This window comes from Hirundo rustica, chromosome 24 (genome assembly GCF_015227805.2).
Source record: "Hirundo rustica isolate bHirRus1 chromosome 24, bHirRus1.pri.v3, whole genome shotgun sequence".
NCBI classification, from domain to species: domain Eukaryota; kingdom Metazoa; phylum Chordata; class Aves; order Passeriformes; family Hirundinidae; genus Hirundo; species Hirundo rustica.
In genome coordinates, this window is record NC_053473.1 from 272031 (window position 1) to 298811 (window position 26781).

General features: G+C 51.4%; 2 protein-coding genes across 29 annotated transcripts; one reads left to right on the forward strand and one right to left on the reverse strand.

The window, feature by feature from the left end:
- Positions 1–477: 477 nt before the first annotated feature.
- UBE2T (ubiquitin conjugating enzyme E2 T) lies at positions 478–10970 on the reverse strand. Of its 21 annotated transcripts, none has more exons than XM_040085855.2 (8): positions 10863–10970; positions 9692–9867; positions 9134–9203; positions 8338–8443; positions 7609–7707; positions 7160–7240; positions 4256–4383; positions 478–2973 (listed from the first exon to the last, which is right to left on the reverse strand). In XM_040085855.2, exons 2-8 carry the CDS (start codon positions 9825–9827, stop codon positions 2850–2852), a joined length of 744 nt encoding a protein of 247 aa, XP_039941789.1. In that variant the 5' UTR covers positions 9828–9867; positions 10863–10970; the 3' UTR covers positions 478–2849. The 21 variants fall into 21 exon arrangements, with proteins under 21 accessions (XP_039941789.1, XP_039941792.1, XP_039941800.1 ...); XM_040085858.2 differs by having other exon boundaries at positions 9692–9839; positions 10863–10950; XM_040085866.2 differs by having other exon boundaries at positions 9722–9839; positions 10863–10939.
- Positions 10971–11739: 769 nt separating this feature from the next.
- LOC120762876 (cryptochrome-1-like) lies at positions 11740–26169 on the forward strand. 8 transcript variants are annotated; one of them, XM_058423476.1, is made up of 13 exons: positions 11740–11751; positions 11863–12044; positions 13029–13153; positions 15692–16152; positions 17067–17183; positions 19203–19350; positions 19601–19741; positions 20862–21032; positions 21563–21703; positions 22156–22307; positions 23405–23502; positions 23965–24075; positions 25737–26169. In XM_058423476.1, the coding sequence occupies exons 4-13, from the start codon at positions 15740–15742 to the stop codon at positions 25826–25828; spliced, it is 1584 nt and encodes a 527-aa protein (XP_058279459.1). In that variant the 5' UTR covers positions 11740–11751; positions 11863–12044; positions 13029–13153; positions 15692–15739; the 3' UTR covers positions 25829–26169. The 8 variants fall into 8 exon arrangements, with proteins under 8 accessions (XP_058279459.1, XP_039941661.1, XP_039941662.1 ...); XM_040085727.1 differs by lacking the exon at positions 11740–11751 and having other exon boundaries at positions 11810–12044; XM_040085728.2 differs by lacking the exon at positions 11740–11751 and having other exon boundaries at positions 11810–12044; positions 13032–13153.
- The last annotated feature ends 612 nt before the right edge of the window (positions 26170–26781 follow it).

Genomic DNA, 26781 nt, shown 5'->3' on the forward strand with positions numbered 1-26781 from the left:
CCGGTGCGCTGGAAGCAGCGGCCCCGCCCGTCCCAGGCGGCGCCCAGACCCCCGCTCCCCTGCCCGTCCCTCACCGGCCACTACATCCCGCGGGCGGCGGCGGCGGCAGCACCGGAAGCAACTCTGAGGGAATGGGAACGCGCAGCCCCGCTTCCGGCCTCGGTGCCACGCCCCCACGGGCCCCCCCTGGCAAGAGGGCTCTATGATTGGTAGAAATCGCTGTCTGTCTCTCTTTGCTCCCGCCCCGCTAGCCACCGCCCTCTGCAATTGGCCGGGCCGCCCCCCTGGGTGCCGGCGGAAGGCGCTCTGGCCGCGCCGCGCAGCTTTGTGTCTGCGCGCTCGGCTGCCCCCTGCTGGCACCCCGGGACAGCGCCCCCGAGGGCCCCTGGGGCTGCGGTGACACTGACACCGTCATCAAGTTGAGTTATCTGCCCCCAGGATGAATTCTCTCAGCTTTTACAAACGTAGCTGTCGTAATTCAGCTTGTCCAACAGAAGATGCTTTAATGAAGAAAAGAACTTTGGGTTTCAAGCACTGAGCAAAGTCACATCACCAAAAGAAAAATGCATTAGGCAGGCAAAGAATATGCTTTAGATTGGCTGGTTCATGTAAATTTTACTGTATTTAACCTTTTACCTCTCGGTGTGCTTGGTTTTGGAAACGTCCTCTTTATACTTGGTGCAGAATAAATAATGTTTCCTTTCTAACGTGACTCTGTGTTCAGAGAGCTCCTAAAGTGGTTAACAAGAGATGACAGACCCTGTCGTCCATCTAGGATGCCCCTCTGTACCCAAAAGCCAATAGCCCCTGCAGCACCACTTGCCTGCCCATGTGTCTCCTGCGTGGCCAGTGAGGGCTTCCCCAACCGGCCACAGCAATAATCAATGGCCGAGGTCACTCCCGGCCTGGTGGGGCGGCTCATCTTTCCCTACCCACAGGATTAATTTCCTTGGCTGACAAGAGCTGGAGACTCCCAGCCGCCAGCAGCACAGTGGTGGATCCTGTTCCCCATCAATCATTCATGGCCCCGCCGCTGGAAGGGATTTCTTGGGGGCTGCTGGAGTAGGAAGGGGGGAGGGATTTTCCAACCTCTGTGATGTTATATAGGCGCTGGCAGCACCAGGGAAGGTTGGAGGTACCTGGGTCACCCACCACCCCGCAGGGTAAGTGGTGTGGGGGCTAAAGGGAACACAAGATTTAGAGAGGACATGGGTTTGTAGGGGATGTAAGATTTGAGGGGGACACAAGATTTGGAGGGGACGCGGGATTTGGAGGGGACACGGGGTTTGGACAGGACACAGGACTGGGGACATGGGATATGAAGGGGACATGTGGTTGGGAGCGGACATGGATTTGGAGAGGACACAGGTTTGGGGCTTTTTGAGGTGTCATGCGAGATGGTCGGGATAGAAAATGATCTGGGAATTTTGGGAGTCTGCATCCATGGGGTCCAGGACAAGACAGGGCTGGCTGTGGCCAGGGCTCTGCTCTCCCCTCCACAGGGACAAACACTGCTGTGTCCCCCCTCCCAGTGTCCCCATGGGTGTTTTGACCTGCATGAAGTATCTGATGTTCGTCTTCAACGTGCTGGTGTTTGTGAGTCCTTCTGGGCCCCGTGGGGTGCAGGGGTGGAGGGAACCTGTGCCTGGGGAGCGACAACTCCAGCTGGCTCAGGGGTGGGTGACACCAGTCCCAGGGAGGGAACCAAAGGTTGAAGCATCCCCCAAGGGGTGACATTTGTGTCTGGCTCGGGGTGGGTGAACCCATCCCCAGGAAGGGGCCCAAGCCTTGGACATCCCCATAGCACATGATCATCTCCTGCACTCCCCTGCAGGCTGGGGGGACATGCCTGGCAGGCATGGGAGTCTGGGTGGCCGTGGACCCAGCCGGTTTCCAGGACATCGTGGCTGCCAGGGCTGTGCTGAGCGCAGGTGCATGGCTGCTGCTGGCCGTGGGCATTGCCCTGTCCCTGCTGGGCTTCCTGGGCTGCTGCGGGGCCCTGCGCCGGAGTCGCCCTCTCCTACTTCTGGTGAGGGAGGAAAGATGAGTGGGAAGGGGCTGCAGGGTGTGGACAGGAGGCACTGGGGGCAGGAGTCAAGAGCTGGAGGGGGGTGGGGAATGCAGGTATTCCTAGAGGAGCTGGTATTCCTCATCCTCAGCATGTCCTGCCATCCACTCCCCATCTTGTGAGTTTCAATTTAGAGCCCAGAGGATTTTTAAAGCCACCAAGTAGGGTCAATTCTCTCTGAAGCCACTGGCTTGTCCCAGATGGCATTTCCAAGATGACTCCACTGCTGGTGAGGGGCAGAAATGCCTATTTGAGCACCAAGACCCCCATTTCTTCAGCATCCCCAGTCGCTAGCAGACAGTGCTTGTTTTTTAACCCCTGCCTTGCAGCCACAGTGGTCAGAGATGTGGCATCTGTCCCCAGGAGCTGTTCATTCCTGGTCTCAGAGACACAGAGCACAGGCAGGGCTGGTGCAGAGGAGGGCAGGGATAATGTGAGCAAACTGCCTGTGGGATCAGGCTAGTCTCTGACTCCTTCACCTGCTGCCTTCCAGTTCTTCATCCTCGTCAGCCTTGTCTTCCTCATGCAGCTTGTTGGGGCCATTCTCTTCCTGGTGCACTGGAAACAGGTACTGGCACCATCCCCTCTGTCACACCATGGTGATGGCTCAGTTCACCAGGCAACTGGGGCTGGTGTAGGGACAACCCCTCACCTCTGTCATCAGTGCCACAACACAAACCACAAAGCAGATGGGGAGGATCCACTGGGTGCCCAATTCCCCTCAAAAGGAGCTGGTGCTGAGCAGAGTGAGAGAGGAACAGTCCCAGCTCTGGCACCAATTTCACAGGTCCAGCCTGAGCACTTCCTGTCTGAGTTGCAGAGGAACTACGGTGGGGACGAGAGTGCTGAGATCTTCTCCACAGCCTGGAACACCTTCATGGTCACGGTGAGCAGCTGGGAGGTTCCTGGGGGACACAGAGGATCAACCAAAGGTGACCACGCTGATAGTGTTTCCCTTCTGTTCCAGTTCTCATGTTGTGGTGTTTTAGGACCTGAAGACTTTGGGAACGGCTCCCGCTTCCAGGAGCTGCACCCAGGGATGCCATGGCCACAGGCATGCTGTGCCCGGGATGGGCTTCTGCAGGCGGGAGAGCTCCTGGGCTGGGAGCAGTGCCAGGATAGAAGCCCTGGCTACATCCACGAGCAGGTACAGCACAACTCTGCTGTGTCTGTGCCCCTGTCCCAACCTCAGCCCTTCCCAGGCTTATGGAGCAGAGCATAAGGAACAGAAGCCAGGGAAATTGCCTCCCTGTGGTTCCACAGCCCAGTGGCTCCCAAAGTCCTCAGCTCATCCTGCCCCACAAGGGACCCCCCATCCCTGTGTAACCCAGTCCCCCTCTGGGCTCCCTGTGGCCATGGGGAACACGAGAGAGCCCCTCCCTCCGCTCTCTGCCCCAGGGCTGCTTCTCTACCTTCGGCAGGACCCTGCAGAGGTACATCTCCCTCCCTGGGACCTGCAGCTTAGCTGTGCTGGGCATTGAGGTAATGAGGGGGACCGGGGACAGGGCAGGCAGTGTCCAATCTTTGTAGCTTTGTAGGGGGGGTTGCTCAGTGGGGAGGGAGAGCACAAAGGGGCTCAGGTCTGTCTCGGGGTACAGAGCCTGCTCTCTGCGGCAGATGGGACAGATGAAGGAACAAGGGAGGGTTTGTGTTACTTCCCCTGGGTCTCCTCACCCTGGTGTCCCTGTGCAGCAAGGGACAGCTGGCCCAGGCCCCTCAAGGGGTACAGTGATGGCCCCAGGCCAGGGATCCTCCAGCCCCTTTCTCCTTCCAACCACAGCCTGGCCTGGCTTGGCCCTGCCATGGGGCTGACCCTCTCCCACTTCCATCATTCCAGATCTTTGCCATGTTCTTCGCCTTCTGCCTTTACTACAACTTCGACTAAGTGGGACAGGGACACGCCAGGGGCTTTGGAAGCAGCCGAGGACACGGCCTTTCCTCACCCAGCAGAGATCAGCTCATCACTGAGCTTCATTGCTTCCCAGGCATTGTGAACCTTGCTGAGTCCTGTCTCTGCTCCAGAGATGGGCTTGCCTCACTCTTTTGGGAGCAGGGACAGGACATGAGTTAAATTTCCAGCAGGGAACCTGCAGAGCAAGAGGCCAAGCACCTGACTTGCTCCTACTGCAATCTGCTGCCAGCCCTCATCTTTGGGTCTGTGGAAGCACCAAGAATTGTCCTCCTTACCCCATCCTCTCACACTCTTCACGCTGCACATCACATTCCACTCTTCCACATCCATCCTCCCAGATCTCTAGGAATCCTTTGGGCTCTTCCTCACCAGCCGTGAGCTGGTTCTTGGCACTGGCCACCTCCTGGAATCACAACAGAGCCAAGACACCATCCAGGTTATCCTAAATGGTCCAACTGGAACTCAACAGACTGCTCTGGAGAGTTGTAAGACTTGAGTTTAATGACTTAGCCCTTGAGGTTACAAGGAAAACCAACCCTTTCCTGGGAAAGGATTCCACAAGCTGTCTGCTGCTCAGCTCCTGCTCTCAGTTGATTGTGAAAATAGAAACTGAACTACTTGGTGCTGTTCCCATGTCTCTGAAAGTTGGTAACTGGAAGCTGAAGCAGTGGTTCCAGTTTTCCTTTTGTCATGGTTTGACGCTGGCCAAATGCCAGGCACAAAAGTCTTTTGCTTAACCTCTGCTGATACAGTTGGGCAGAGGAGAGGGAAAAAACCAAAGGGGTCATGAGTTGAAATGAGGACCGGGAGAAAAAAACACTAAGGGCAAAACAAGTTCAAATTTAAAGGTATAAAGTAAATATGGTATCAACCGAGTCAGAAAAGGAGAATGAGAAGTAAAATAAGCCTTTAAAACACCTATTTTCTCCCCCAGCCCCTCTGTCTTTCCTACCATCAGTGCAGGGAGACAGGGTATGGGGGTTCTGGTCAGTTTGTCACTTGAGATCTTCTGTTTGCTCAGAGAGTGGAGTCTTTTATCTTGCTGTGCCATGAAGTCACTCCCACAGGCAAAGAGTCTTGCCAAAACTGCTGTGGTGTGGGTCACTCGTCCATGGGTGTGTAGTCCTTTAAGGACAGGCTGCTCTAGTTTGGAAGTAAGGACCCTTCTCCTCTCTCTCTGTTCGGGTCTCCCCCTAGATTACAGCTTTCTCTGGCATACACCCGCATGAGCCCTTTTCTCACAGGCTGTAAGTGAATTTCTGCATCCCCTGTGGACTTCATGCATTACAGGGGGACGGTTTGTTTCACCATGATCCTCACCCTGGCTTGCAGAGAAACCTTGGCTCCAACCTCCTCCCTCACTGACCTTGGTGCTGCCATGTTTTTTTCCTCTCACATGTCCTCTTCCTCCTCTTCTCTGACTAGAAGAAAAACTACTGGTTGTAGGTACTCTTGCCAACAAATCCCACTAATTCTTGCAAGATCCTGCAGCGCTGAGAAGTTGATCTTGCCTAGGTTCCACATCAGGGAACCACTTACCCTGGTCCTGTCGCTGGCCAGGTGGCCCCATTGCCATTGAGTGGACAGTGGCCAGTGTAGCACTGGTGCCATTTAACACCCCTCCTCACGTGGGGCACCGGGAAGGGGAGACACTGCCCCCGCCCTTCTGCCTGCAGTGGTTGGCTAGGGGTGGCCAGGCAGGCAAGGCTTGCTGCGGGCCACACCAGCACAGCAGTGCCTCCCCACCCCCAGGGGAAAACTGCCCCTGCACTCTTTTGATTTTCTTCTTAAATATGTCATCACAGAGGCCAACGTCTCTAACCGGGCCAGCAACATGTCCATCTTCAGAGCCATCAGAGATCGGCCCTGTCAGACATAGTGGAAGCTTCTAGCAGCTTCTCACAGAAGCTACTCCTGCTGCCTTCCCCCGCAACCAAAACCCAGGCTGTGCCACATCAACACACCTTTCAAATATTCCAAAACCTCCACTCAACAAAACGGAAAAACAGATAAAAATTAAAGCTTTATATTTTATTAATATAATGGAACATTTTGCAAAAAAATAGCACCCCAAGGAAACAGAAACCCAAAGGTGGTGCAGCCCTTTAAAGGCAGACTCTTTGCTAGTACCCGTGTGAGGGGAAGAGGACAAAACCCTCTCAGGAATCTGGGCGGGATTTCTTCTCCCTCCTACTGATGTTAACCCCTTTCCTTTTCTGCATGGTTGATTCACTGCTGGTACTTGTTTCACTTTGGATGATTTTCTCGTCCAAAGGCTTGGAAGCCTGTGATGACCCAAGAAATAAAAGAGCTGTGAATAACTTAATTTTACAGCCATTGGAATGCCCTGTGCTCCACCAAGGTGAGAGCCGACCGTACTCTGGCTCTTACTCAGTGAGCCTTTGTTATTCTGCTCTCACTGCTGCGATTTTTAGGAAGGGGGATGACAGGAGAGCAGTAGAAGGGGGAGAGCAGTAGAAGACGTGTTGAGTCGCTCCAGGGCTCTGTGTGCTGTTGCAGGAATGGCTTCACTCTGTGCCCTTCTGACAACCACAGTTAACTTGGAAATGCATTCAGAGATGCAGCAGAGAGCATGGCTCCCACAGGGAAGATATTCCTATCCCAAAAAGGGTGTTTGCTACCCAAATCAGATGCAGCAAGGGAAGGCACCAAGGGAAGGGAGAACGCCCAAAGGTAACTGATTTTTGGGCAGAGGTTTTGATCTGCTTAAGTGTGATTTCATTTCTAAAAGACTCATTGGTGAGATGACAGAGAGGAAAGGAGGCAGGAAGAGAGGAACGATGATGGGAGGAAGGCTGAACTCCACCAGGGAGCAGAGAGACCAGTCAGTAAATGGATGAGCAGGTGGAGAACTGGCACAGGTAGGCATCAGGCACAGGAGGACAGGGAACAGTGCTGAGAGAGAACAGGGCTGCAGGATCACTAACGGTTTTTCCATCTGTCCCTCCTCCTTGAGCAGCATGGCAGTTATTTGTGAATGAGTATATTTAACTAGGAGAGAATGTAATGAGCTTAAAATAATATAATGAAATTAAATAAAGACTCAAACCACAGAGCAGAAGGGGAAGAAGAACAAAGCAACTGTGAAAAGAAAACTGAGACAGAAGGACTGTAGACCAAGAGGGAGCTACACCAAGTGAGCAGAGCATAGTCCTTACCTTCAACTGCCCTGCGTATTTCTTGGTCCACTCCCTGGCGTTGAGCAGGAACAGCTGCTTGTTGTACTTGTACTCCGAGGACTAAATGGGAAAAGCAAGACAAAGACAGAGATTTGATTGAATAGAGAAGCTGGGACCGAGTCTGGCTTTAGGACTCCTAAACCAGACTAAAACCGCAACAAGCATAAAGTGTAATTCATTTAGTTTGCTTGAAGAACTCATGCTACCATTTGCACTGAAGATAATGGCTTGAAGACAAGACCTTGACCATCTCTTCTGGCCTCAGCTGCCTCAGGGAAGCCCAGGGATGCCCCAGCTGATCCAGGTCAGGCCGTGCTCCTAGTGTGCCAATCCAGAGTGTGTGGAGTGGAATTTGAGTCTAAATCCAGCCCCCCACTCCCTCCCCACCTGTGCCCACGGCCAGGAGAAAGGAAGAGGAGCTCACGTACAATATCGGCCATGAGAGGGTCATCAGGGTTAGGCTCTGCCATCAGCAGCTGGATGGAAGTCAGCAGAGTGGAGATGTTCAGGGAAGGCCTCCATGCACCCTGTAAGGAAACAGGACGAGAGCAGCAGGTCAAAGAGAGAAGCCAGCACACGGCAGCCCAGAGACACCTCAGAGGCCACTGCACTTCAACCCAGCCTGCCCACAGCTGCCTTGGGATTTCCAGCACTTAATGCCCCATGGAAAACACCAGACCCACTCTCAATTACAAGGCTCCAAGGAAGCCCAACTAACAACCAGGGCAGTGGTCATGGCTCCAAGACTGCCAGAGCTCAAGAAGGATTTGGACAAAGCGCCCAGGCACACGGTGGGACTTTGGGCTTGTCCTGTGCAAATCCAGGTCTTGGCCCTGATGATCCTTGTGTGTCCCTTCCAACTCAGGAAATTCCATGATTCTATGGGCTGTATCCTGCACATCTCTGCTGTGTTGGGGCAACTCATTTTCACACCTAATACCTTTTGACTCCAATCTTTAAAGCCTTGGAAACTTATATGGAACAAAAAACATCATGTGCTGGCCTCTAACAAAGGAGATGCCACTCAAAACTTAATTGTCTGCTCCCTGTAAATAAATCAGGAGCAAACAGACATTCAATCAGGCTTTTACAAGAAGAAGATAAGGAGTTCATTATCCTACCCAGGCTCACTTAGCAACACCCAAGCACTGTCTTACCTTTGGGGGTAACTTTAGAACATCCAGGCAAATCCTTCCAGCAGAGTCAATGTTGGGATGGTAGATGGGGGTCAGGAAGCGAATCTTTGGTGGCTCAAACGGGTACCTGAAGGGAAAAGCATGAAGAAACAAAAGTTATTGTTGTATCTATCGGCCCAGTTGTTTTGTCACCCAAGCAATGACATAATTTCCTCCTCCTAGCCCACATGACACCCTGCCCCACAAATCCTCAGAGGTAGTGCTCTGCCTTTGCTGCTTCCAGCTGTGTCCAATTTCCCTAGACAGTCTTCTACAAGGGAACAACAAAAGAAACTTTGTACTGATGAACAAGCTCCTTCCTGAAAACTTTGAGAGAGTATGATGAGGCAAAAATCTTATCATTGCACTTTTAGGTTTTTAATCACACATCTTTGACGTTCGATGCAAAATAAGTGTATCAGCTACTAGAAAACTTGCATTCCTTAAAAAGAGGGTCTCAGTTCCTTGTTGAGAAGATAAAGGAAAGACTCACATGTTAGCATTTACAGCAAATACCTTACATCAGTTTACTCATATTTAAAGCACCAACTACTTAATCAGAATCAGCCTAGTTTGGGTTGGAAGGGGCCTTAAAGCGCATTTTGCTCCACCCCCTTCCATTATCCCAGGATGCTCCAAGCCCTGTCCAACCTGGCCTTAGAAACTTCCAGGGATGGGGCAGCCACGCTTCTCTGGACAATCTGGGCCAGGGCCTCTCCACCCTCACAGGGGAGAATTCCTTCTTAATTAATCTAGCTAGATCCTATTGCCCACTTACCTTTCAGGAACTATGATTTCCAGGTTGAATATTCCTTTCTCATATGGTGTATCCACACCTCCTATAATTTCTTTAGGAGCAAGATGAAAATACAAGAATTGCATTCAAAATCAGAGTTACAGAATGGTTTGGGTTGGAAGGGACCTTCAAGGTCATCTCGTTCTCCAGCAGTCCCCATGTACCTCCCACAGTTACAGAGCTGCTCAGGTGACAGAATCATAGAATGTTAAGGGTTGGGAGGGACCTTAAAGACCATCCAGTTCCAGGAACCCCTTCCACTATATCAGGTTACTCCAAGCCTCATCTAACCTGGACACTCCCAGGCACAGGGCAGCTACAGCTTCTCTGGGCAGCCTCTGCCAGGGCCTCACAGGGGAGAATCCAGGAATAAAAAATATCATCTTATGTAAGACCAGTTCCACCCCCCAGCAACTGAAACTAAGGGCAGACCAGCCAAGGCACAGGCCAAGCTATGTTTAAAGGAAACTAAAATCCAACACTTCCACATAGCCTATAAAGCCCAAAGCATGCAGACCTAGCAGCAAACAGAAGTCCAACCTTGCCTTTGGGAGTTCCCAAGGTACGTACGTGCCCGCAGGTTGTCGAGCTGTCCATTCTGCCAGCAAGTGATGCCTGGAGGTGGCTCTGTAGCCAGGAGCGAGAGCTCCCTTGTCAGCCGTGATGCTCTCTGCATGGTGGTAGAGCTCTGAAACGAAATTCTATTCCTGACAAACCTGGATTTTCAAAAACAGTACTTTGAGAACTTTTTTTGGCTGAGAATATGGATTTTGAGCTGTTATCCTGATGTGATAACAAAGTGACAGAGAGGCTGACCCAGTTTCTGGAGCTGCTCTTGCACCCAGCTGGAGGAGGGGCATGAGATATAATCTATCCCATCCCCTCAGTCTCCAGATGATTCTAAGAAACCCTGGGGTTTAACAAGCCCTAATGTACTGGGAGGCCATGACCAGGCTCCAAACCCCTTATGCAACTGTAACATCTGCTCTAAGACCACCTGTGTCCCTTTGTGGTTAAGGTACCCACTGCCCTGCTGGGGCCACCCATCAGTCCCCCTTCCTACCCAAAGGTCCCATCTCCCCCTTCCTGTGCAGGAGGAAACCCAAAAGCTGCTTCAGAGATAGGCCACTCCCTACTACAGCAATGCCCCTGACACTCCCAAAGCAGGAGTCTACTCTGCCCACCCCTAGTCCCCAAGGACAAGGACATGGGGACACCCACCAGTCCACCCCAAGAGGAACTTGGTTCGATAACCCACCACAGCTCTAACCACTCCCCCTGAGGATGGCGGACACTCCCCTAGGCCTAACTGCCCCTTCCAGGGATTATCTTTCCCTCAGGCACCATTAACAGGACACAGACTCCCCGGCCCGAGCACTCCTCAGTTTCACTGCACTCCTAGCCTGACTATCCCCACTGAAGAAGCGTTTCACCACCCACCCCCATCAGCCTATTTATTTACCCCTCAGTCTAATTACCCCAGCACACGGAAAAGAGCTACACCCCCACTCCCCAGGGACGGGAACCGCCACCCATAGCCTCACCCCTACAGAAGCCCTCACACAATCCCTTCGGAACGGCTTCCAGCCTCTCTGCTTACTAATTACCTCCTCACTTTAATTAACGCTCCCCCTTCAACGACCAAACCCCGGGCTCCCGCCGCCCAGACCCTTGAGGCGGCGCGCGGCGGGGGCCGGACGTCCGCTATCACCTGGCAACGGGCGGACGCCTGTCAGGAAGCCCCGCCCCCTGGCAGCCCCTTGGGTGCTGATTGGGCTGGCCAGGGCGCAGGGCCTCAGCCTCGCCCCCGCAATTGAATTGGGGCGCTGCCATTGAGCGGGCGCTGACATTGAGCGAGCGCTGCGGGCGGGAACTCAAGCCCCGCCCCTCTTTAAAATGAGTGGGGCTGGTGGGGAGCGGAGTGTGTGGCCTGAGGCTGTGGTGGGGAGCGGGGGGTGTGGCCTGAGGCTGTGGTGGGGAGCGGGGGGTGTGGGGAGCGGGGAGTATGGACTGAGGCTGTGGTGGGAGCGGGGGTGTGGCCTGAGGCTGTGGTGGGAGCGGGGGTGTGGGGAGCGGGGAGTATGGACTGAGGCTGTGGTGGGAGCGGGGGTGTGGCCTGAGGCTGTGGTGGGAGCGGGGGTGTGGGCAGCGGGGAGTATGGACTGAGGCTGTGGTGGGGAGCGGGGGGGTGCGGCCTGAGGCTGTGGTGGGAGCGGGGGTGTGGCCTGAGGCTGTGCTGGGAGTGGGGGTGTGGCCTGAGGCTGTGCTGGGTGTGGGGGTGTGGCCTGAGGCTGTGGTGGGAGCGGGGGTGTGGGGAGCGGGGAGTATGGACTGAGGCTGTGGTGGGAGCGGGGGTGTGGCCTGAGGCTGTGGTGGGAGCGGGGGTGTGGGCAGCGGGGAGTATGGACTGAGGCTGTGGTGGGGAGCGGGGGGTGCGGCCTGAGGCTGTGGTGGGAGCGGGGGTGTGGCCTGAGGCTGTGCTGGGAGTGGGGGTGTGGCCTGAGGCTGTGCTGGGAGTGGGGGTGTGGCCTGAGGCTGTGCTGGGTGTGGGGGTGTGGCCTGAGGCTGTGCTGGGAGCGGGGGTGTGGCCTGAGGCTGTGGTGGGAGCGGGGGTGTGGCCTGAGGGTGTGATGGGAGCGGGGGGTGTGGCCTGAGGCCGTGGTGGGGAGGCGGGAGCGGGACAGGAGCCGCTCTGGGATCCCCGGCTCTAGGATGCTCCAGCCCTGGGAACCTCCCACCCTGAACTGCGTTAAAGCTCCGCCGACCGCGGGCAGGGCCCCGCTGGGAGCGGTCCTTACATAACTCACCCGTCGCGGTCGGCGTTGTGTAACCAGCCCCGTGGGGCGAGGAACCGGCGCCACGCTTGCCGGCACCACGGGCCGTGGGGAAGGAGGTAAAGGCGGGCTTAGGGAGGCCCCCAGGGAGGAGGTGGGAGGCGAGGCTGGCCCGTTCGCGCCAGCTGCTGCGGAGCTGCCTTCCCCCGTTCCCTCCTCGCCACTTCCCCGCCTGCCTGAGGGGCCCGGGCAGGAGGTCCTGGAGCCTCTGCCCGTCTCCTCCACCTTCCCTCCGCCCCGTCCCCCATGGGTGGAGACTCCCGGTGGTGGTTCTCGACTTGCTGCAGGAGAAGCCCCAACCAAGCCCCTGCACTTGGATGGGTTTGGGACTTATTTCCTTCTCTGACCCAATATGCCATTTTCTTGCATCAAAGCTGTATCCAGTACCGTATTTATCACCTAAAGTATTCAAACAGAGGAAAGAACCTAGAGGCTGGAGTCAGGTTGCCTCAGGTATGGAGAATGGGATTATGGAACGAAATTAAGGCAAAAAAAAAATTCATTCCTTAGATCCCAATTTAGAATTGTTCTCAAGCCTGTCAAATCACGACAACATTAAACAACTTACTGGTGATAATTATTCCACTTCCCAAGCCCAGACTGTGGTTTCAGAGGGTAGGTGTGAGGCTGCTCTCTCCAAGTGTCTGACACCTGTGTCTGTCTGTTTCACTGTTGCTTCTGAAGCAGCCAGGATATAGTCAAGGAGCATTTGACAATGGAGAGTGCCCCCACAGAAGAAAACTTAAAAATTTCTCTTCCCAGTTCCTAGGGCTTGGTCTGTCCTGCCTCATCTGGCTCTGCCAGCTCCAAGGGCCAATAGGACCAGGGAGGAGCTGCCTGCAATCCTCCTCCTGCTCTCTTGGGAGTTAAGACAAAAGCTTGAGTAGCTTAGACTGTCTTTGATGCAGAAAACCACCTCAGTACATGTATTCGTGGTATTTAGGGGTGTTTAAACCTGGGCAACTCTTTCTGGATGCCTGTAGGAACAGGACCAGGACAATGGGTGTTGGATAGCACCGCTGACAGCCCTTGCATCCCTCCAGCAGATTCCTGCCTCTGGAGAGAAATGCTCAGCAGCAGGAGGGCTACGATCAGTGATTGTGTGAACTCCTCTTTTTGGAGTTACATGTTGTAAAGACCCCGGAGTGTCAGCTGTGCAGCCCTCAAGGTAAGGCCTGGTTTTCCCTTCTTTCTGTCTTGGTGTACCTGTCCCAAAGTGCAGGGATGAATCAAGTATGAGGTGTATTTTCTGCCTGCCTGGTTGATTTTTGAGGAACAGATGTGATCTGGATGTGGCAGGGAGGCTGTCCATCATTGCTGGGTGAACAGACTTGAGTTACTGGCTCACGAAGGGGTGGAAGAGTGACAGTAGATAAATCCCAACATGGAGTCAATGACAGCACCTGCTCTGCCTTCTCTAGCATCCAAAAGCATGTTTCCTTTCCACGTGACAGGACAGGAGTGTCTGAGAGCGCAGTTCCTTTCTGACACGACCCATGGCCTGCACAAGTGATCCTTCTCCCCATTCCTTCCCTCCCAGTGGGGGATCTGAGCTCCTCACCCAGCTTTGACACCTTTTTGGCTCTAGGCTTCCTCCCTTCTCAGTGAGCTTCAGCCCCTGCTTCTCCCAGCCTCTTTTAATAAAATCTTTGTCCCCCTAGCTCTGATTCCTCCAGTCCCCTTTAGCGGGATCCCCAGAGCTGCTCCTGACCCAGACCCTACAGCCCAGTCAGACCCTGGCCTGGGCCCCCCCGCCCTGTGCCTAGTCCCTGTTGTGGTGTGATCCTGCTCCCCACTGCTCCTCTGCAGGGATGCCATCACTGGAAGGGATGGGATGAGGTGGGATGGGTCCCAGCCTGGGGACTTATCCCATGGGCTGTGTGAGGCACTGCGCTCAGAGCACTCCCAGTTGTGTGAGACCAAGGGCACAGGGTGAGTGTGATCCCACAGGCATCATGAGGCTGCAGGGCCCTGGGTTTGGGGTGACCCTCCAGACCATGTGGGGCCACAGGGCTGGGGACAGCCCCAAAGGCTGCGGGGGCCATGGAGCCCCTGACTGGAGCAGTCCCTCAGTAAGGATAGGTGATGCATAGGGTGCAGGAGACTCTTCCAGCACACTTTGCATGGTTTAGTACCCAAAAATGCCAGCTGGGTGCTCCCCTGAGCAGCAGGAGTCACCTGGTTTTTCCGGTTCTCCCAGGAAGTGGGTGCAGGGTGGTGCCGAGCTGGGCCGCAGGGCAGAACACCCCACACTTGTGAGTTTGGGGCCTTACTGGGGGGTTGTAACAAAGTAGGTCTGTCTAGGTGCTACTGGTGCATGTGTTTGAGAACAGAGCAAATCAGATTTATGGAAAAGCTGCTAAAGCCCCTGGCTTTAGCGGGGACAAGGGCTGAGTTGCCTGGTGCAGCCATGGGTGAGGGGGTGAGTGGAGCTGTTTGGCTGGAAGAGCTGAGTTGGATTCGGAATTGTTGTTTGGTTCCTTGCTAATCGCTAATGTCTTAATTCTCCCCTGGGAATAAGGCTTGAAATTAGCAGCAGGTGGGGACCCACCTGGGAGGTGGGCATTGAACTTTCCCAAATTTACAAGGGAAAGCAAGTTTAGGAGGTGCAGCTGGGTTTGGAGCAGACACAAGGTGGCAGCTGGGGCTCCTCCTTTGCTTCCTGGCATCTGCTGAGTCCATCGTCCTGAGCAGGGCAGCCAGAGCTTGGGAGCTGCTTCCCAAACTGTACCCTGAACCACTTGAGCCTAAGACCTAGGGTCAGCACTCCTGCCAACCCTCTGAACTCAGCTGAAGTGGTTCAAAGGGAAAAAATGTATGAATCAAGAGGAGTTTTGTGTCAGTATCACACCCAGCTCTGCTCTGGAGGCAAGCTGGGAGAGCTGGGGATGTCCAGCCTAGTGAAGAAAAGGGGAGACCTCAGAGCCCCTTCCAGGGCCTAAAGGGGCTCCAAGAGAGCTAGAGAGGGACTTTGTACAAGGAGGAATGGCTTCAAACTGCTGGAGGGCATGGTGAGATGGGATATTGGAAGAAATTGTTTCCTGTGAGGGTGCTGAGGCCCTGGCCCAGGTTGCCCAGAGAAGCTGTGGCTGCCCCATGTCTGGAAGTGTCCAAAGCCAGGTTGGCTGGGGCTTGGAGCAACCTGGGATAGTGGAAGGTGTCCCTACCCATGGCAGGGGGTGGAACTGGATGGGTTTTAATGTTTCTTCCAACCCAAACCAGTCTGGGATTCTGTGAAATCCATAAATTTAGATGTCTCCTACTAAAATCACCTGACAGAAGGAGTATTGTACCAGGTCTCTGATGAGCTGATTGCTCCTGTGGCCCTCCTTGAAATCAGCTGATGGCTTCCAGAGGGTTTGCTGACAGTCACATCTGTGGGGTTAAAAGGTGTTTGTCTACTAAATGGAGCTCTGGCAGCTCCATCTGTTTTGATTCCTTCCTTCTGGTGAGTGTTATTGGGATGTAATTTCATTGAGAGATTTAATTTAAGGATTTGAGTGACTCATTTGAAGCAGAGACCATTTTTTGTGGAGCTGGATGGTGATCCTGCTGCTGAACAGTGGGGCTAGAGGAGAGGTTTGGTCTTGTTCCTGCATTTCTCTCTCATGAAAACTTATCAAACAAGAAGTTTGTGGTTAAAAACTAATGAGGATTTTTTTTTGGAGCTCTCTTTCTAATTGTTAATTGACCTTGCTCTTTATAGGGATTTGATATTCTGAAAGCCAAGGGCTGCCTTCCTCCTGTAGCCAGGATGCTGCATCGCACCATTCACCTTTTCCGGAAGGAGCTCCGGCTCCACGACAACCCAGTGCTGCTGGCTGCCCTGGAGTCCTCAGAAGCCCTGTACCCCGTGTACATCCTGGACAGAGCATTCCTGACCTCCTCCATGCACATTGGGACCCTGCGCTGGCACTTCCTACTCCAGTCTCTTGAGGATCTCCACAAAAACTTGGCCCAGCTGGGCTCCTGCTTGCTGGTTATTCAAGGGGAGTATGAGAGTGTTCTTAGGGATCACATCCAGAAGTGGAATATCACGCAAGTGACACTGGATGCAGAGATGGAGCCATTTTACAAGGAGATGGAGGCCAACATCCAGCGCCTGGGGGCAGAGCTGGGCTTTGAGGTGCTCTCCCTGGTGGGCCACAGCCTGTATGATACCCAGAGGTATGTGACTGCCCTCAGCCCGCTAGGGTTTTCAGGGAGGTCACTTTAGAAGAGAAAAGGCCAAGTGTCTTGGTTTTTTTCCTTTGGAGAAAATTGGACTGTCTGAGGTGAATACGGTGCTGTTTGCTGGAGAAACTTTGTGTGTTGCTCTCTTGGAAGGAATAGAAGAGATTGTACACAGGTTTTAGGATATCAGCCAAAAGAGCTGGTTAACTTCTTCCTTTTGGGCAGTTTAATTCACCTAAAAACTTACTCTTAAACAGAGTGGAAGAATTTCTCTAACACATTTAGTAGGACTTGTAAAAGTTCTATTAAATACGGTAAAGAGTTTTTGGTGTCAGATTTTTTCAAAATGTTTCAAATCAACTTTCACTCATGTCTGAATACACTTGTATCCAAGCTGTTACTCAGTGCTGAATGACAGAAGATATTAAAATTACTAAGAAGGAAAGCAGTAATAACTAAACCAGCCCTAAAACTCCAGTTGTGCAAAACCCCTAAATTATGTAAGTGAATGGATGTGTGTAACATGCTGTCTTGAATTCAGGCTGTTTGCACAGGTGACAGTTATTTAGAGAGAACAGCTATTTACTGCCCTGAACCTGTTTTTTGTGACACCAGAGGCGTCCTGCACCCTGTGATGTGTGTTCTGGCTGTGTATGGCTGTGCAGGTGAAGCCATGGCTGGAATCCTGATCCCAATTTTGTTGTCTTAAGTCCTGAGAAACTGCTTTTGGGATAGATGTACATTCACCCAGGGGAGTTTTACTTGTAAAATCTTGTATTTCCACATTCAGTTGCACTAATGGAGTCGTTATAGCCTGTGATGTCACCTTCCTGTCCACTGCAAGTTCTAGCTTTTTCCTTGGTTTCTGTTGTGCGAAAAGAGATCTTGTTTTTGTGGGTTTTTTTAAGGATTTTGGACCTAAATGGTGGGAGTCCCCCATTAACTTACAAGAGGTTCCTTCACATTTTGTCTCTGCTTGGTGACCCTGAGGAACCTGTCCGAAACCTCACAGCAGAAGACTTCCAGTAAGTACCAGCCAGGGAGTGGGAATTGCTGATCATCTTTCTCTGCCAAAAAGAAGAGCCAGGGCCAAATGATAATGAGGAATTTTAAATGTTTTCTTGTTTTATTTCTGTGCTTGGAGGGTTATTGATTCTCTATACAGGGGATGTGACTCTTGTTGGGAGGGGACAGCAGATGGTGGAATGGTCTGATACTCATCTCTTGATATTTGTGCAGCAGATTTTTCTACCATGTGGGACACCTCACAAAGTAATGTTTGGATTCAATGATTTAAAGGTCTTTTCCAACCGTAATGATTCTGTATTCCATGAAGGTCTTAAGCTTTTGCAAGGCACCTTGAAAAAAGCTTTTAAGAGATGTCAAACTCCTACAGAGGAAAGCCTGGGCAATTTACTCAAAGGCATGCTCTATGTTCCTCTCAAGACTTTGGACAGGAATTGGATGAACCACTATAGTTTGTTTTATGCAGGAAGTTCAGTGGAATAATCCTAGTGTTCCCTTCTGGCTTTAAGTCTCTCCTCCACTCTGCTATGTGTGAAAGAGGGACTGAGCTTGTGTCTCCCAGGACTTGAGAAGAAGTTCAGACTCAAGGAGGTCTTTTGTTTAGCTCTGCATGAGGATAGGTCAGTGATCCCAAGGGAGGTAAGACTGGGGCAGGAGAAAGCTGGAATAGGACTGCAGGTACTTGGGATTCAATATCAGGTGTCTCCTGCATAGCCTCAGCTAAGTGCTACCAACCCAGGCTTGGATCCTCCCATCTTGGGGGAGTCCTGTTAATTCCTGAACATTGTCCTCAGACAGTCTGATGACAAGAGTCATGTAAGTACTGGGATATATAAGTTCCTATGTTTTTTTCTAGCACTGTTTTCTTCCCCTTTCTTGCCTAATTTTTTTGTTTGGACTTATAAAATTAATGCTGATGAGAGATAAGTGGTTCACATGCTTCCCAGCAGGCCTGAGCTATATCAGTGCTCTGAGAGTTGCACTGGCCCCTCCTCTGTAGGTGTCTGCAGCAGGGCTGAGCACAGGTTTGTCCAGGTAAGTACCAAGATCTGTTGATGTCTAAGTTCATTCATGGGTTGTGAGAAATCTCTGTGCCACCAGCACTTCCTTGGGCCTCTTCATCTGTATTTTACAGGGGGGAAGAAAAACCAAACTGATGCTCTTCCAGCCATATGGGGAGCAGGGGCCTTGGGAAGCCTCAGCAACTGAGGCTGAGGAGATGTGGGGGGTTGCTCAGGGGTGTGGGCCTGGGAAGTCCCCACCTTGGTTAGGAAAGAGCAGCCGAGGTTGCCCAGGAAGCTGATCTGCCTCCTTCCCTATGAAACTGAAAGAGAGAAGGTTTGGATTACATGCTGGGACAACATTCTTCCCTTTGAGGGTGCTGAGGCCCTGGCACAGGTTGCCCAGAGAAGCTGTGGTTGCCCCATCCCTGAAAGTGTCCAAAGCCAGGTTGGCCAGGGCTTGTAGCAACCTGGGATAGTGGAAGGTGTCCCTGCCCATGGCAGAAGGTGGAGTGAAATGGGCTTTAACGTCCCTTCCAATCCAAACCACTCTTGGATTCTGTGAAACCTCTCCAGAGCAACTTCGCAGGGGCACAGGAGCTGGAGCAGCCTTTGGAGACAGCACCATAATTTGGTTTAGGGTCTGAGGAGGCTCTTAGTTCTCTCCTAGGGATGAATGTGACAGCTGGGAGCAGCTGGAGAGGAGCTGTCTCTAAACCTTGTGTAGGGCATGGGAACTAAAAGGGGTCGGAGCTGTGGCTGCAGCTGACTGCTCTGAGCACTGTAACACGTTACAACTGTTCCTCTTGCCCCAATTCAGGCTAGAATTCCCTGGAGCAATTGCAGGATGAACTCTTCTTCCCCAGGAGAGTACAGCCTGGATTTCTCTGTGTGCTTTCATTCCCTGTGCTCTGGTTGGACTGTGATAGAGGAGGCTTGGTGTGTGCCATGGACAGGGGCTGCCTCTTTCTCCTGGGTCCTGCTGCTCCTCTCAAAGAGTTTTCTCTCTCACCTCAGGAGATGTAGGGCCCCTGACTCGGGTCTAGCTGAGCGTTACAGGGTGCCTCTTCCTGTGGATTTGAAGATTTCCCCAGAGAGCCTTTCCCCTTGGCGAGGAGGGGAGACCGAGGGGCTGCAGCGCCTGGAGCGACACTTAACTGACCAGGTCAGTCCTCATGGAACACAGGGTGGTGGCTCCTGGTGGGCTGAGATCAGTGCCCAGCTTGGCTTGGAGACGGGTGGCAGCTTGGGTTTGGATTTTGTTACCTTGTTTCTGGGAAGCGGGAGTGTCTTCCAGGCACGATATCAAACAAGCCCCTGTGATAGTGAAGCCAGTTCTCAGAGCTTTCCTCTGTTTATTACTGGACATATGTCATCTTGTGCTGTCTGAGTCCAAATTTCTGTTTTCATTTCAGGGCTGGGTGGCAAGTTTTACTAAACCAAGGACAATCCCAAACTCACTGCTTCCAAGCACCACAGGCCTGAGCCCATATTTCAGTATGGGCTGTCTGTCAGTTCGGACATTTTTTTATAGGTTATCAAACATTTATGCTCAGGTAAGAACATAATCAGTCCTAGGTAAGCAAATTCAAAACTGTGACATGTGGCATGGGAGGCAGGATTTAACACTCAGATCGTCTTGGTGGAGACCTGGTATATCAAAAAATGCTGCCTTGTAAATGTCTTCTCACAGTGTCCCATGAAGTCTGTGGAGTGGCTTCATGTTGTGTGAAACACCTGTGAATGTCTGCAGCTCTTCCCAATTAAGTTTTAGAAACAGGATATTAATATTCTGAATTCATATTTTCATCAGGAACTGTAGTGACAGGATAAGGGGGAATGGCTTCAAACTGAAAGAGAGCAGCTTGGGATTAAATGTTGGGAAGAAATTCTTCCCTGTGAGGATGATGAGGCCCTGGCCCAGGTTGCCCAGAGAAGTTGTGGCTGCCCTATGCCCGGAAGTGTTCAAGGCCAGGTTGGCCAGGGCTTGGAGCAACCTGGGATAGTGGAAGGTATCCCTGCCCATGGTAGAGCGTGGAGTGAACAGGGCTTTAAGGTCCATTCCAGCCCAAATCGCAGTTCTATGAATAGGGAGCAATCAGACCTGGGATCAGCATGGAAGCCCAGGATAACCTTCCTAAAATTCAAGAATTTTATTTGTCTGTCTGGTGGTTAAGGGAAGTTTTTGATTGGTTTATGCCATTTTGTTTCGGGAAATCAACTGGTTTTGTCTTAGATGTGTTTAGTTGTAGCCGAAACAAAGACCACTTTCTGAAATCTTGTTTGATTCTTAAGAAAAAGTGGTCTTGAAACCCAAGAAAACCAAGGTCCTCCTTTACCTCTGTCTTAAGATTATCTTTTGAGACATGGTTGAGCCACCTGAATTCAGTTAACATGTTAATAAACACATGCTTAGTGTAAGAAATCCCAGTGTGACACTGTTTTGGAAGGTAGATGGAGAATGTTTGATGTAACACTGAGGTCTGGCAGTTTGGCTTTGCTTTGGGCCAGACAGCATTGCCTCAGATCTTTGATTTCCTTGACTTGAACACTACAGTGCCTGGAAACCAGTATTGTAGTCAGATTAATCTTTATTTTATAAGCCTGGCAGTCACAAAATGAGTGAGGCTGCAATGATATTTATGAACTGAAGCTGTCACCTTGTGTCTTTCGCAGGCAAAGCACCACTCTCTGCCACCAGTGTCGCTCCAAGGGCAGCTGTTGTGGAGGGAATTCTTCTATACAGTAGCATCAGCAACCCCCAACTTCACCCAGATGGCTGGGAACCCCATCTGCCTCCAGATCTGTTGGTACAAGGATGCAGAGAAGCTCCACAAATGGAAAACGGTAATGAGGTGTATTGCCACAGCAGCTGCGTTGGAGCTTGGAGCTTTCCCCTTCCCTTGATCGATCCCTGCTGGCGGTTTGAGGGGTCTAACGGTGGTGTGTATTTGGGCTGTGAGAGCTGGCAATGTTCAGCCTGGAGAAGAGAAGGCTCTAAGGATACCTAAGAGCCCCTTCCAGTTCCTAAAGGGGCTCCAGGAGAGCTGGAGAGGGACTTTGGAAAAGGGATGGAGTCACAGGATAAGGGGGAATGGCTTCAAACTGACAGAGGGCAGGGTTAGATGGGATGTTGGGACAGAATTCTTCCCTGTGAGAGTGATGAGGTCCTGGCCTGGGTTGCCCAGAGAAGCTGTGACTGTCCCATGCCTGGAAGTGTCCAAGGCCAGGTTGGTTGGGGCTTGGAGCAACCTGGGATAGTGGAAGGTGTCTCTGCCCATGGCAGGGGGTAGAATGGGCTTTAAAATCCTTTCCCACCCAAACCATCTCTGAAAGCAGTGTATGAGTGGAGAGCTGATGTTCCTGTTCTGCTGCAGGCACAGACAGGGTTCCCATGGATTGATGCCATTATGACCCAGCTGCGCCAGGAAGGTTGGATCCATCACCTGGCTCGGCATGCTGTCGCCTGCTTCCTGACACGGGGGCACCTTTGGATCAGCTGGGAAGAGGGAATGAAGGTTCACTGCTGGCTTTTATTTTCCTCTTCTGCCTGGCCCTGAGAAACCCTTGCACAGCCTGAATCTAACAGTGGAGGGTTCTGCAGAGCAGAGTTTAGTTCTGCCCCTTCCTGTGGATCTCAGGGTTTATGGAATCTATTTGTCACTCAGTGCAGTGGTGAGAGATCATTCCCTTCCCCAAATCCTCATGATTTTTGAATAACAAGAATACTGGTGGAGACATGCTCAGTTTGTAGCAGGTCCTAAACCCAGAGTTTTTGGGTTGCTCTGTCTTCCTTCTGTCTGTGGAGAGCATTCTTGGTGTGCCTATGAGAAGGCAGCCCAGGCCCCACAGTGCTGTGCTTCCCAGCAGCAAATCCCCACCCTTCACCTCCCAGCCTGGTTTTGTCTAGTTTTTGCAACGCAGCCATTTCAGGAGTTTGTCTCTCTCTCTTCCCATCCCTGATATGCAGGTGTTTGAAGAGCTGCTTTTAGATGCTGACTACAGCATCAATGCTGGGAACTGGATGTGGCTGTCAGCCAGTGCCTTCTTCCACCAGTACACACGGATCTTCTGCCCTGTCCACTTCGGGAAGCGCACAGACCCCCAGGGCAACTACATCAGGTCAGGGGACACCCCACTCCACAATATCTCTGAAAGCTTCTGAAGCTCCTCTGACAGCAGGAGCTGATGAATTGGATCAGATTGAAACACATACACCTGTTAAACAGGGCTCATAGCAATGGTTTTGTTGAACACGTGAGGAAACTGAGGCATGGAGAAGCATGTCATTCCAAATGACGGCTGAACAGGGCTTGCATTCATGAGCACTTGTTGCCTCCAGCACCAGGCTGGCTCCTCTTTCTAAAGGACTTGACTAGAACTTCCCACAGCTTCCCTGCTCCAGTCTGCTCTTTGTTTCTGGCTTTTCATAGAGTTCTGGGATGTGCTTGGAAGGGACCTTAAACCTCATCCAATTCCACTCCCTGCCATGGGCAGGGACACCTTCGACTATCCTATGGTTTCTCTATCCTGGCCTTGGACAGTTCCAAGGATGGGGCAGCCACAGCTTCTCTGGACAACCTGTGCCAGGGCCTCAGCACACTCATAGGGAGGAATATCCCAATATCCCATCTAACCCTGCCATCCTTTAGTTGCACACACATAGGATTTCTTTCCACTCCTTGCTTCAGAGTCTCATTCAATTGTCTCTCCATAATGTGCTGAAGTGCTCTCTCAAAGCACTGCAGGGTTTCCTGGGCTAACTGTGTTAATATTGAGTAAACAGCTCCATTTCCACACATCTCTTCCTCCCATCCTGTGTGGATTTGGGTATTGTCAAGGTATTGTCAGCACAATACCTGTGCTGAGGAACAACGCTGCCATTCTGGAACAATTTTTTAAAATTAGTTTGTTTTTTAAATTTGTTAATGTTTAGGCTGAAATGTCAGTGAAAATGTTAAAACCATATTTAGGAGGAAATCAAAATGAAATACTGTTTAATTTACCCCATATATTCTATGCTGTGAAGTTAACTTTTGGAAGATATCACTTATGGAGGTTTAAGAATATAAACCAAATTTTTTGGTGGAGAGTGAATCAGAACTTTCCCATGGATTGTAATATCAATATTAACATGACATAGGTTGGTTTACACTTCTCTGAATGTATGAATATTTGCCTGCAGGATTGTAACCCCCCCTATTATCCCTGTTTTGTAGGAAATATTTGCCTATACTAAAGAACTTTCCCTCCAAGTACATCTACGAGCCCTGGACAGCATCTGAAGAGGAGCAGAAGCAAGCAGGATGTATCATAGGTAAATAATTCACATTTCTTATTAAGGATTGCTGCTAACTATCCAAAACAAATGTATATGAGATGGAAGCATCCCACTTAGAACTTAAGCCATTTATCTTCTAAAAATGGATGAATCCATCAACCTTCTCTCAGTTCATTCTCCATTAACATTTTTTATTGGAGTCTCATTTCACAGTACATATTTTTGCCTCAACTTTGTTCTAAAACTCTTGGATCACTCCATATTTTCGCCTTTGAATTTATCCATCTTGGATGCTTGGGTGCTTTAAATAGTATTAGAGCATCTTGTGCTTTAATTCCTGCCCTAACACATCTTTGAGGGCTCTTATGTCAAAGTGGGAGCTCTTCTCTTTGATGGAGAGGATTAGGCACTTCCGTATAAGAAAAGCCAGAAGTAACTGAAATCGAGGGAAAATGTCCTTGCTGAGTATGGTAAAGGCTCTGTTTCCACGTTGCCCAGGTCAGGATTACCCCTTCCCCATGGTGAACCACAAGGAAGCCAGTGACCACAACCTACAGCTGATGAAACAGGTCAGAGAGGAGCAGCACAGAACAGCCCAGCTCACAAGAGGTGAGAGGTGCTGCAGCACCCATGTTCCCTGTGCTGTGACACACAGGCTGTCCCCAGGAACCCAGGGCTCTTGGGGCTTGGCTTTGGGTGCTTTTCCAGGAGGCTTTTCCTTTTTGGATACCAACATCATGCGCAGCTGTTCTTTTTACTGTTAAAACCCTGTCCCAAGTGCAAGAACAAGAGTGTGAGCCTTTTCTTCCTTCCCTCTTCCCTTGGAGCATCCTCCTGCCTGCCGCAGAAATGCCTTCCCAAAACCAGATCTTCTCTACCTGCCTTGACCCCCCAGCCCCAGGCTGGCTGGGTGTATCTAAAAGGTGCAGAAATCTCTGCAGGTCTGCCCATGCCTCTTGTAAATAAGAACATTCTTGTTTGTCCTTGGTACCGTGATCTGCCCTGTGCTATAGCAGTGACTGAGATTCTCACTGAGCTCAAAGCTCTGGAGAGATGAGTTGGTCCAAGAAATTTACCTTTTGGCATGGTTTTCTGCATTACTTAATCCTATGGATAACAAACAGGCAGTTATCAGGTAAGGCTAGAACATTCAAACTCTGCTGAGCCTCAAGTAATTAGTTAAAGTAGGTCACACATATGCGTCACTTATAGCACCTGTGCTCTTAAAATCGAAATCCCAGGGCCTATGCTGAACTCAGAGGAATCCTTCATAGTAAAACATGGAATTTCAGCCTGGCTTGGGTGGGAAGGGACATTAAAGCTCATCTCATTCCACTCCCTGCCATCGGCAAGGACGCCTTCCACTATCCCAGGTTGCTCCAAGGCCTGGCCAACCTGGCTTTGGACACTTCTGGGCATGGTGCAGCCACAGCTTCTCTGGGCACCCTGGGCTGGGGCCTCACCACCCTCACAGGGAAGAATTTTGTCCCAATATCCCACCTAACTGTCCTCTGGCAGTGGAAGCCATTCTCCCTTGTCCTGTCCCTCCAGTCCCTTGTCCCACATCCCTCTCCAGCTCTCCCGGAGGCCCCTTAGGAAGGGTCTCTAAGGTCTCCTCAGAGCCTTCTCTTCTCCAGGCTGAACATTCCCAGCTCTCTCAGCCTGGCTCCATAATGGAGTTTAAGTGACAAAATACCTTTTTATTTAACAGTGGGCCACAGCAGCCTCTCTATATTATAGAAACCCAACATGCAGCAGCTGACGGGAATCTTAGCTATTCCTTCCTTCATTGTTCTGATCTGAGGGCATTAATTGTTCCAAACCCTGGAATGGATTAATGTGTCCAGGAAGTCACACGCTGGAATAGTGCAGATATAACCACTGTATGCTGGCAGTCCTTCCAGCAACCCTGTGGTACCAGGGACTAAATGTTGAGAGTTCTGCTGGAGATAGAGCCAAAATTTGGAGAGTCCCTGACTCCAAGTGTTATCACAACACAGTATGAAAACCAGCTCTTACAGGTGAGCAGATGTTGGAATCGAGTAAGGGCTAAGGAGTTGGAGGGCACTTGGAGCAATGTGGAAGGTGTCCCTGCCCATGGCACGGGGTGGAATGAAATGAGCTTTAAGGCCCCTTCCAACCTATCCACCCTGGGATTCCATGATTTCTTGTTGCCTATGAACAGAAGCATTTTTCTGATACTTTGTATCTTCACCTTACTGAAGTCAGAGAAGACTTTGCAAACTTTAATCCTTTATTTCTCACTGTAGATGATGCAGATGACCCCATGGAAATAAAGGTAAAACGTGACCATTCCGAAGAAAACACTTCAAAAAGAAAAGTGGCCCGAATGACAGAATAAACCAAAATTCCCTCAGACATCACCTGCTGTGTACCAAAAAAAGGCATGAGGGGAGAGGCAGGGGCCAGCTGAGCTGGCCAAAGCACTGTCCTCCATTCTTTGCCCTGCTAATGGTGCCTCTTGCTTGTGACCTGACCTCAGGAGATATGTTGGATCTTGAGTAGTTTTAGCGCAGTTACTTTGGATGAAATGGTTTATCTTTGAGTGGCTTCTGGACCATTTGTTGAAGCTGTTGGGTGAATGCAAGAGGTGCCTGGTTGTGTCAGGTCCTGCTGCTGCAGCATCCTTCAAATCCATGTGTTTCATGTACCTGTATAAATAGATTTTGTGACAAATACTCATCTTAATGTCAGAAGACCATATGCACAATAATGTGGTTCCACATTAGTATTAGGATTGATTTCCTTTCCTTTAGAGACTATCATGGGTTGGCACAATTTTGTTTTTTAGATATAGAGAAATGTAAAATGTTTTTCCCGGCTCTGACTGTAGTGTGGGTTGGGGGGGGGGGGGGGGGGGGGGGGGAGGACAAGGACGTATCAAAAAGCAAGCTGGGATATTGGCAGCTAAGTTGACCAATGAGAAGTGTCAGTGCGACTTTGGGAGGAACATTTAAAACTAATCTGCTGCTGACCGCTCTCTCTCTCGCTTCGGTGATCTGCCATGAGGTAACTGTAGTCGAGCTGGGCCCAGCCCGGGTCGGGCTCTGCTGCCCCTTTGGGCGGCCGGGCTTTCAGAAGCTGCTGCCTGCATGGGGAGCGGGGGTAGCCCAGGTTGGGCCCCCCATTGCCGGCTGGGCCGGGCCCGGCCTCTGAGAACTGCTGCCTGCATGGAGAGCGAGGGGAGCCCAGGTTGGGCCCCCCATTGCCGGCTGGGCCGGGCCCGGCCTCTGAGAACTGCTGCCTGCATGGAGAGCGAGGGGAGCCCAGGTTGGGCCCCCCATTGCCGGCTGG